Source organism: Chiloscyllium plagiosum, chromosome 5 (genome assembly GCF_004010195.1).
Source record: "Chiloscyllium plagiosum isolate BGI_BamShark_2017 chromosome 5, ASM401019v2, whole genome shotgun sequence".
In the NCBI taxonomy this organism is placed as follows: domain Eukaryota; kingdom Metazoa; phylum Chordata; class Chondrichthyes; order Orectolobiformes; family Hemiscylliidae; genus Chiloscyllium; species Chiloscyllium plagiosum.
Window position 1 is genome coordinate 61,941,549 of NC_057714.1, and position 10,799 is coordinate 61,952,347.

The 10,799-nt window shown below is 42.8% G+C and overlaps 1 protein-coding gene across 1 annotated transcript in view; it reads right to left on the reverse strand.

Moving 5' to 3' along the window:
- Positions 1 to 10,799, reverse strand: part of hacl1 (2-hydroxyacyl-CoA lyase 1) — a 107,514-nt gene that overhangs the window by 70,092 nt on the left and 26,623 nt on the right. The window contains exon 6 of the mRNA XM_043690167.1: positions 5,876 to 5,953. Within this exon, the coding sequence (XP_043546102.1) occupies positions 5,876 to 5,953 (78 nt within the window). The remainder of the gene's footprint in view (positions 1 to 5,875; positions 5,954 to 10,799) is intronic.

The window sequence follows — 10,799 nt, forward strand, 5'->3', positions numbered from 1 at the left end:
GCAGACTGTCAAAGTCATTTGGCAGAATGCCTCATCGCCAGAACTTTCCACAAGCACCAAGACATGGCTTGGCTGGTGGTGAGAAGGGCTCTGCCTGTGAGATCCTTTATGCATGCCCGGACTCTCAGCCGCACCGCACACTGCCCTCGAAGTGGCTGCGAGGGGGTCGAGACTGTCACACACCTCCTTCTGGAATGTGCCTATGCAGAGGAAGTCTGGAGAGGAATGCAGTGGTGTTTGTCGAGGTTCGTCCCGAGCAGCGCCGTGACGCGGGACTCTGTGCTCTACGGCCTGTTCCCCGGGACGCACACCGAGACGAACATCAACTGCGCCTGGAGGATCATCAACTCGGTGAAGGACGCTCTCTGGGTGGTCCGAAACCTGTTGGTCTTCCAGCTGAAGGAGTTGACCCCGACTGAGTGCTGCAGACTGGCACATTCCAAGGTTCAGGACTACGTGTTGAGGGACGCGCTGAAGCTTGGGGCAGCTGCCGCCAAGTCGCGGTGGGGAAAGACCACCGTCTAACATCTGCCTGCCTAAGAAGAACAGGGGGCCCGCGCAGTCATTTGGGCTCCGCTGGCGCCTCAGCTCAATGTAATCGCACCAACCTGTGAATATGAATGATTACCCTGTTTCGACACGCAAAGAAATGGAATGTTTACAGAATGATGACATGTCCAATTGTATAGATTAAATATATATGAATAAAGTATATTTTTGAAATAAAAAAAAAATTCCTGGAAGTGAGGTGGCAGTGGGTTAAACACTGGACAAAAGCAAATTATTGCAGACCCAATACCAATCCTTGCAGCACGCCACTGATCACCGGCAAGATTCCTAGCCCCTGGCCTGCTGTTGTATAGTATGTATATAGCTGTTCCAGTTTCAGTTTCTGGTCAATGGTACAAAGGGTTTCAGTAATGAAAATGTCAAGGCATGATAGTTAGAATCTCTCCAGTTAGAGATGGCCATTGTTTATTACTCATGTGGCACAAATGTTACCATTTCTCAGCTCAAACCTGGATATTGTCCAGGTTTTGCTGCATTTGGACACAGACTGTTTGCACTTTGCAAGGATTAACAAGGCAAGGGAGTACATGTTAAAAAGTAGGACCCTACAAAGTACAGGGTATTGGAGAGACTTAGTGTACATGTCCATACATCCATGAAGACAGCAAGACCGGTAGATAAGGTGGTTAAGAAAGCATTTAGAACACTTTTCTTTATTAGTTAAGACACTGAAAACAAGAGCAGGGAGGTTATGATGGAGCTGTATAAGATTTTAGTTAGGCCACAGTATTTGTGCAGTTCTAGTCACCACAATACAGGAAGAAGTTGATTGCACTAATGAGAGGAGACTCAGCAGCTAGCTAGAATGTTTTAGTTATGAAGAGAGACTGGATAAGCTGAGGTTGTTTTCCTTAGAGTAGAGAAGGCTGAGAGGGGACCTGATTAAGGTGTACAAAATTATAAAGGGCATAGGCGGGGTGCATGGTAAGAAACCTTTCCCCTGAGTCAATGACCAGGGAGTATAGATTTAAAGTAAGTGGTGGGAGATATCGAGGCACTTAAGGCATAATTTTTTCACCTAGTGTGGAGTTATGTGGAACTCCCTGGTGAAAGGGTAATAGTGACAGCAACTCACAACATTTAGGAAGCATTCATTATGAACACTTTCAATACTACAGTATACAAATGCTGGAAAATGAGATTAGAATAGATACATGTTTGATTAACCAGTATAAACATGATGGGCTGAAGGGTCCCTTTCTGTTCTGTAAAACTCAATAACTCTGCATCATTTATCAAGTGATGCTGTCACATGGTAATACATTTTGCAATTGTGTTTATATATGGGGTACAATTAGAATAATTCATCAATATCCCCGATAATTACCAACTCTTGTATTAAACTTAAAGCTACAATATGTAATGAAAGAATTGATTTTTAGACACCAAGCGTTTAAATTAGCACAAGATAACAGGAATAAGTTAACTAATGTTTTTATTAAAATAATTGACGCACACTTCCACATTTGAAAAGAAATCGTCCCAAACATATCTTCCACAGACTGATGAAGTTACAGCTAATGCATTTTCATCACATACACACAACGCTGGAGTTTCTTAATGAGGCAGTTACAATCTTGGATCTCAATCTCAGATTTAAATGTAATGACGGGCAGAGTTTGTTATAGTAGGGTTCACTACAGTTTTAGCAGGTGTAGTAACGCTTCAATATACACAGCTCTAAACTGTACATTCCACAGGCATTTGTGACAAATTCATTACCTCATTAATTTGAACCTTGCTGGATCCAAGTTAACTGTGCATTTTTTTTTCAAAGGTTTAAAACTGTACTCTCTCCTTAGCAGCCTCCATCTCCCACCCTTCCTGCAAACTTCTTCTCATCCCCACGTTCCTCTTCCAGTCTCCTTCTTGCTGCTCCCCCCAAATCCTCATGCTGACTCTACCCCACAGAAGCCTCTTAATCCCTCCCCAAGCCATCCTGTGACTGCCTCCTCCTCCCTCCTCCGGCTGATATCCCCATCTGGGAACCAAGTGAAAGAATACCCGGATCTATTAAAATTCCCTTCTGGACTAGATGGAAGGGCAACGCCAGCAAAACTGCCTACACCCTGTCCTTTTATGGTGACTTTTGATGGTCTATTCCTGTGCCACGCCCAACTCTCATTTCATCCCAACTCTGGTGTTAGCTTTTCCACCCTTTCCTTTAAACCCAGCTACCCCACACCCGCGGCCCCATTACCTGCCCCACCCCTGGCCCTAATTCATGCACTGTCCCCATCACCCTCCCGAGGACTCACTCTCATCCACCCCCTCCACACCCACACCTAGCTCTCAGCACACAGCCCTAACTCCTAATTCTGAGTAACAGCTGCTCCACCCCGGCAATGCTTTCAACACCAGCGCTGACTTCCCTAACTGCTCACTACTCCTTGGATCATGAGATATACACCTCTCCATGGATTATAGTGGTCCTGGTAAGGATCTCACCACTACTTTCTCAAGGGCAATTGGAGATAGGCAATATATGCTGGCTGGGCCATCGATCCTCACGTCCCAGGAATGAATATAGACAATTAAATACTTTAATAGTGTAATCTGGACATATTTTTATGATGAGAGGAGACAGATATAAAAGGGATCTGGGTGGCAACCTTTTCACACAGAAGGTGGTTCATATGTGGAATGAACTGTTTGAGGGAGTGGTAGAAGCAGGTATAGTTATAACATTTAAAAGATATTTGAACAGAACAGATATATAGAGGGATATGGGCCAAATGCAGGCAAATGGGACTAGTTTAGTTTGAGAAACTTGGTTGGCATGGACGAGTTGGACTTAAGGGTCTGCTTCCGTGATGTAATACTCTATTAGTATAGTGCATGAACTGGGCAGCCAAGTTGCACAAATATGAGATAATCTGTATCAATGAGAGAGAAAGAATAACATTCAAAAGAAGGCCAGCCCCTGAAAATGCAGCACCTCCTCAGTATTGCACCGAGGTAACGCTGAATTTTTAATCTGATATACGCTAACAAGTTTAGTTTATACACACACTGACAACATAAATTCACTCTGAATGCCTCTTACTGTAAATTGAAAATCCATACATTTTTTAAACATTTTGAAAATGTTGATTAAATTTAAATTGAGGATTAAAGGAAATTTAGGTAAGCAATTGTTGGCTGACAAAAGAACACAAATTTCTATGTTGCTGAGTGGAATTTTTCCAGACTTAGATAAGTGAGTTTGTCAACATGGAGAGAGTTAAATCCCATAAGTCTACTAAAGGTATGAAGTAATGGCATCATCCGCTCCTTCGATGTTTCAGGGTGGGGTTGAAGACAAACAGGACATATCCTGCAGGTTCCAGGTAAACAATTAAAATAATCAAATAGCTCATTGAGTGATGTTTATGAATTTCATAACAAGGGTATCTGCCAGGGTCACTGAAGTGAAGGAGAAGCTGGAAAAGATGCTTCAGTGAAATTAACAATCTAGAAATGCTTTGATCAGTGAAACTGAAAAGCTCTAAGTATGGCCAGGTTAAGAAGCTGCTGTTCGAAGCACTTGCTTCAGAATGCTATCATTGCTTGACAGCTGACTTCCAACCGCCTGGGAATCAGTTCAGTTGCTGAGCACTTCACTCACTTTCAGCTGCATTTCCCACCTGCCAGCTTTCACAATGGCATGGCAGCAGCTTCGGTAGCTCTACCACAGACCTCTGACGATAAAGCAGAGGATAAGTCACACAATCCCCACTAGCAGCAGCAGCAGGAGCAGGAGCTGCCCTATCATCAGCCACATGGCCCTCCACAGGACAGATTTGATGGCCACCAAGATACAGCTGGAAAGAGGAAATACTCCCAAACCCTGGGTCTACAGGCAAAGGATCAAATCTCTCATCTTGCATGAGCATCAGTTTCACGAAAAGCTCAGGCTCTCAAGGCAGGTCACTGCTGAGATCTAGATCCTCCTGGAACAAGACCTTCTTCCCAATGAAGAAAGTTAGCACAGATTACCAGCGGCTAAAAAAGCATAGGCAGCCAATGTCTCCACTGGATCTCTGCCTCTCACCAAGGCTAGCACTTTCTTCTCCCACAAGAAGAAAAAAGAAGAGAGATCCAATGTCTGGAATGTTCTGTGGAAAGGAGGAAAGATGCTTGTGGCAGGTAACAGGGGAAGCCTGGGTGTCAGGAATACAATAAGGTGAGCGTGAGTGAGTGTTTGTTACTCAGATGAGCAATGAAGAGGAGCTTGGAAAGACAGGAATGGGTGGAGCTGCAGGATGTGTCGACAGATTCCTGAGGAATACCGTGTAGGCAAATGCAGTAAAAGACAGAATGTCGTGTTTGGCAATGACAGTATTCCAGCACTGTTTCTTAGTTAGATGGACCAGACACCTGCTGCTGCCTACTTAGCCAATTCCATACATGTCTGTTTGATTAAGAGGCTGACCCTCCCATCAATGGGAGAGCTCACCTCACTGAAACACCTTAATACTACCTCTAGGTAACAATGAGAGACCTGGACCCCAGCCTTCTCAGCTCACCTCATCATTCCTATGGTTGCTGCCATTCCCAAAGTACAAGTATTCCCTTCGAGCTCATGCTGCGGTTCCACTCATTGCAAAACCTTCTTCAGACAGATCTGGCCACTCACCCTGACTGACTGAGGAACCTATGGGCTGGATGTTCATGCTGAGGCTCAGCTGAAGAGCTTCGGCAAAGCCTGATAAATGTTCCTGCCACTTGGCCAGGAACTAAATTGGCAAAATCTGACTCACTGTGTCAAATTATCCACTGTGAAATGAAGTGCTCATCTGAAAACAAAAAAATCTCAGGAGTTCTTCCACTTGCAAACTCTGGAATACAAATTTCTCAGACCTTAGTCTCTCTGAAGTTAATTATTGGAAACCAGAAAGTTAACTCATTATACTTCCTTTGACAAAGGTTACAAATAACATTGAATATAAGGGTTAATAATTTTTGCTGATGTACTTTCACTTTAGTGTCAATTTGTTTCAAATGGTTTGATAGATTCTGTTTATAGTCACAAAAGAAATTAAGTTGTAACTATTATATAACTGATGAAGGGTTTTTGCCCAAAACGTCGATTTCGCTGCTCCTTTAGATGCTGCCTGAACTGCTGTGTTCTTCCAGCACAACTAATCCAGAATCTGGTTTCCAGCATCTGCAATCATTGTTTTTACTCTGTATTATATAACAATGAGCTATTGCCAACTTTCTATGGAACAGCACTCACTGTATATTTTAAAACTATTTTTTGAGATAAACTCAATGATACAGGATATCTTACTTACTATCTCTACTATGTATTCCAAATTACCTTTTCTATAATGGCAGGTATAGCTTCCAAACTGTTTGGTCTAGATGAAAATTTGCTGTAAAGCCGACACGCCTCAACCTGTCAAAAAGAAATAATGAAACCTGTTAAATAGATTTAACAGAAAGACAGAGAACATCTACAAACAGAACATCTACAATGTTAATAAACAATGTAATGGTGTGGAATTTGCCACATGGGAAGGTGGTCACCACTGACGTCAAAGACAGTCTCTCTGATAGCACCAGCAATCTATGGAGAAAATGTAACTTCCTCTGGCCATATCTGGAGCTATACAATAGATACTAATGTCTTTCATGTGAACGCCTGTTGTAGAACTGCTGAAATGTTTTCAAACTGTCCAAGTAACCAACTGCATTAAAGAAGTTTCACAGATAGCCAACCAGGAAATTCTAAGTGCTATAATCAAATTTTGAAAAATTTTGCTAAATGAAGGTGGGAACATGTACTTAGGGTGTGAAGATGGCAGTTGAAATATCATGAAGGCATAAGAAGATGGCAGTTGAAACATCATGAAGGCATATTTTTCATTATCTTTGAAGATCCAGTTTTTAAAAAAAAACTAATAATGAATAAAATAAGACATTTTCTGGGCCAGATTTGTTGTTCAGCAGTAGGTCATAAACAGATTTCATTTTCAATGGGGTTTGCAACAGTGAAATGAGAGAGGGCAAAAGGGGGACATTCTCATTACATTGCTATGCTACACACAGAGGCCAATAAATTCAAACAAGAGATTTGAATTCCCAGTGACCAACTTAAGAAATTGCAATATAAGATTTTACGTTTTAATATTTTTACTGTAACAACCAACTTAACCTTGTAAATAATCATTAGTCTGAACTGCAGAAAGGACATTGGTTTATTACTTTTTGAACATGAGCAAACCCCCAAGCCACAGCAATGTTAATGTCCCACTCTCTGCATGGCAACAGTTTTCACAAGTTCATTCCATCAAGTGTCATGGGTTCTAAGGTCAAGTGGCCAACAAAAAGTGCTATTTCAGTTTTATGGAAAATTCTGAGCTAAGATTTATCAGAAAACCCATTTTCAGCTTCACCACCATCACCCCAACACTGCCATTTCAGGATGAATCTTCCAGGATCTACTGATTGCCTTGGGATGCCCAGGTACAGAGCTGAATTTTATCAAAAAATGGCTAAGTGTCAACTTCAGGCAGATTAATAAAGGATTCTTTCCATAAGCTCCATCATGTTATCTCTCACCATTCTCTCCTGTTCTCCTTGTCATCGAAGCACCGTGCTCTTATAGTGCCACTCTCGCAGTATGGTGAGATCACCAGTTTCAGAAGTGCTAACCACTGCCATGATGTTCTGGGATTTCTGCCATCAAGTCATAGAGATGTACAGCATGGAAACAGACCCTTCAGTCCAACTCATCCATGCCAACCAGATATCCTGAATTAATCTAATCCCATTTGCTAAAATTTGGCCCATATCCCTCTAAGCCCTTTCTATTCATAGACCCATTCAGATGCCTTTGAAATGTGATAATTGTACCAGCCTCCACCACTTCCTCTGGCAGCTCATTCCATTCATGCACCACCCTCTGCATGAAAACGATGCCCCTTAGGTTCCTTTTAAAATCCCCCCCCCCCTCACCCTAAACCTATACCCTCTAGTTCTGGAGGCCCCCACCCAGGGAAAAGACTTTGTCTATTTATCCTATCCATATCCCTCATGATTTCATAAACCTCTATAAAGTCACCCCTCAGCCTCCAACGCTCCAGGGAAAACAGCCCCAGCCTATTAAGCCTCTCCATATAGCTCAAATCCTCCAACCCTGGAAACATCCTTGTAAATCTTTTCTGAACCCTTTCAAGTTTCACAACATCTTTCCAATAAGAAGGAGACCAGAATTTCACACAATATTCCATAAGTGGTCTAACCAATGTCCTGTACACCTGCAACATGACCTCCCAACTCCTAGACTCAATCCTCTGACCAATAAAGGAAAGCATACCAAACACCTTCTTCACTATCCTATCTATCTGAGACTCCACTTTCAAGGAGCTGTAAACCTGCACTCTAAGGTCTCTTTGTTCAGCAACACTCCCCAGGACTTTACCATCAAATGTATAAATCCTGCCCTGATTTGTCTTTCCAAAATGCAACACCTCACATTTATCTAAATTAAACTATGTCTGCCACTCCTCGGCCCATTGACCCATCTGATCAAGATCCCATTGTAATCTGAGATAACCTTCTTCGGTGGCTACTACGATTTTGGTGTCATCCGCAAACTTACTAACTATAGAACATCACAGCGCAGTACAGGCCCTTCGGCCCTCGAACTATACCTCTTATGCTCCCATTTAAATCACTTATATAAATGATGAAAACCAGTGGACCCAGCACCAATTTTTGTGGCACACCACTGGTCACAGGCCTCCACCACAAAGGATCCTTGCCTTAGCAGGGAGGACTGTGACTGCTCACATGATGATGCCAAGACCTCCAAGTGATGGCAAACAATTAAGATTAATTACCATGTGCTGTGTTGCTCCCCCATTACCAACACTGTAAATGTATTCTTAACCATCCAAAACCTCTACCCACTTTTCTCCAAAACCTCCTTTCTGTTAACTGCAGGCACCAGCAGCAAACACACTGGTGACATTGTCAAGAATGGACCCTGCCCGAATATCTTCCAGGAACCGGCCACAGCTCCTCCTCTTGACTGGAGGGTGCAGCAGCAGGAGGAAGGGAGCAGAAATAGTAGTACTAGCAACAGCAAGAACATGACCCCTCCCAACCCCTCGCAGGTTGACCAAGACTCCAGTTCGTGGCGCCAGCATCGGTGACTGAGCATTCCAAATACTTTCATGGAAATAGGACTTTCAAATCTGGTCATTTCTCTTCCCTTGTGGCTCTGGTTCTTTTATTTCTCCTGCTTTTTGGAAATTCTGATTTGTATCCAAGATGGCACTGGAGAATCATGACTTTGTATACTTTTCGCTGTACTGCTGCATTCCTATACTTTTGAGTACACGTGACAATAAAATCTAATTCTAATTCTAATTCCACCTTGAAGAGAGAAGGCATTCTGGACATCGGCTTAAAAAATCGGTTGGAAAATTGGACTTTTCTCCCTGACATCGAAAACCTAAATTTTCTGATCTCACCAGATTTTATCAATTGAATCACCATCACCCATATCATTCAGGGACTTGGAAGATTCTACCTTCTGTTTGATTTTCCACATCCTGCAAGGTAGTTTGCAGAGGATTGGCAGTCTTATCCTCCACCACTAGGTGCAGTCTTTGCCACCCTCTTCCTAATGAAGGGCTTATGCCTGAAACATTGATTCTCCTGCTCCTCGGATGCTGCCTGACTTGCTGTGCTTTTCCAGCACTACACTTTCAACCCTGACTTCTCCCTCACTTTCCTTTTGTTGATGGCCTGGAGACTGAAAGTCTATCCATAGTCAGCACAGCTGCCCTTGCCTTTGGTTCCTGGTGAAATATTTGACAAGAAGGGCTTATGCCCGAAACATCGATTCTCCTGTTCCTTGGATGCTGCCGGACCTGCTGCACTTTTCCAGCAACACATTTTCAGCTCTGATCTCCAGCATCTGCAGCCCTCACTTTCTCCTCGAAATATTTGACAGTGCATGTTTCAACCTGAACCTCCCTGTTCCCATAGTAACCAAACCACCCAGGAACAGATCACATGATTTCCTTCGCTGTTCCACTTTACCTGCTATTAAAGAGACAGTTCAAAACACAACCATCTTATGAGACATGGTATTCACAAAAAAAAGTCAATTGATTTCAATGACTGAATGCTTTGGAAAAGGTGTCCACAGCGTGGCCGATACCAAAACAACCAGTGCACAGCTCTACTTCAGGGCCTTCATGTTAATCTGCACTCTTACTAAATTCTGAAGTTGCAGTCAGTATCAGAGGGGTAATGATAGTGAACACTGACTGCTCAACTTTCCTTCCACGTTAGGTATACCAACCATACAGAAGCTTTGACCATCAAAACTTGAACATCTACCTCACTGCCTTCTAAGGAGTATGGATTTTGTAAAGAAAATTGCAGAGTCCCAACCATTTAGTAATTAATAGGGAAGAAAATCCTAAGAGCCATAGTACTTGAACAGTATCAAAAGCACATGTTTTTGCTCCAGCGCAGCAGGCTTTATTAGCAGACAGTATATAATATACAAGCAAACTCACTGAGATAAACACAGGAGGAGAGGAAAGGTAAACATTTGCAGAAGTATGTGGAATTTTTAAATGGATTAATCTGCAGGATTATTTTAGGGAAGATATAGTTACTGCCCAGAGAAATAAAGAGAGTTAATATCAACAGGCTGCTCTTTTTTCTCAAAAGCAATACCATTTACATGTCTTAATTGTCTCGAATGCCAACCATATCCAATGCTGCTTGAACCTGTTTTAATGTGTTTAAGACCATAAGACCATAAAACATAGGAGCGGAAGTAAGGCCATTCGGCCCATCGGGTCCACTCCACCATTCAATCTTGGCTGATGGGCATTTCAGCTCCACTTACCCGCATTCTCCCCGTAGTCCTTAATTCCTTGTGACATCAAGAATTTATCAATTTCTGCCTTGAAGACATTTAGCGTCCCAGCCTCCACTGCACTCTGTGGCAATGAATTCCACAGGCCCACCACTCTCTGGCTGAAGAAATGTCTCCGCATTTCTGTTCTGAATTTACCCCCTCTAATTCTAAGGCTGTGTCCACGGGTCCTAGTCTCCCTGCCTAACGGAAACAATTTCCTAGCGTCCACCCTCTCCAAGCCATGTATTATCTTGTAAGTTTCTATTAGATCTCCCCTTAATCTTCTAAACTCCAATGAATACAATCCCAGGATCCTCAATCGTTCCTCATATGTTAGACCTACCACTCCAGG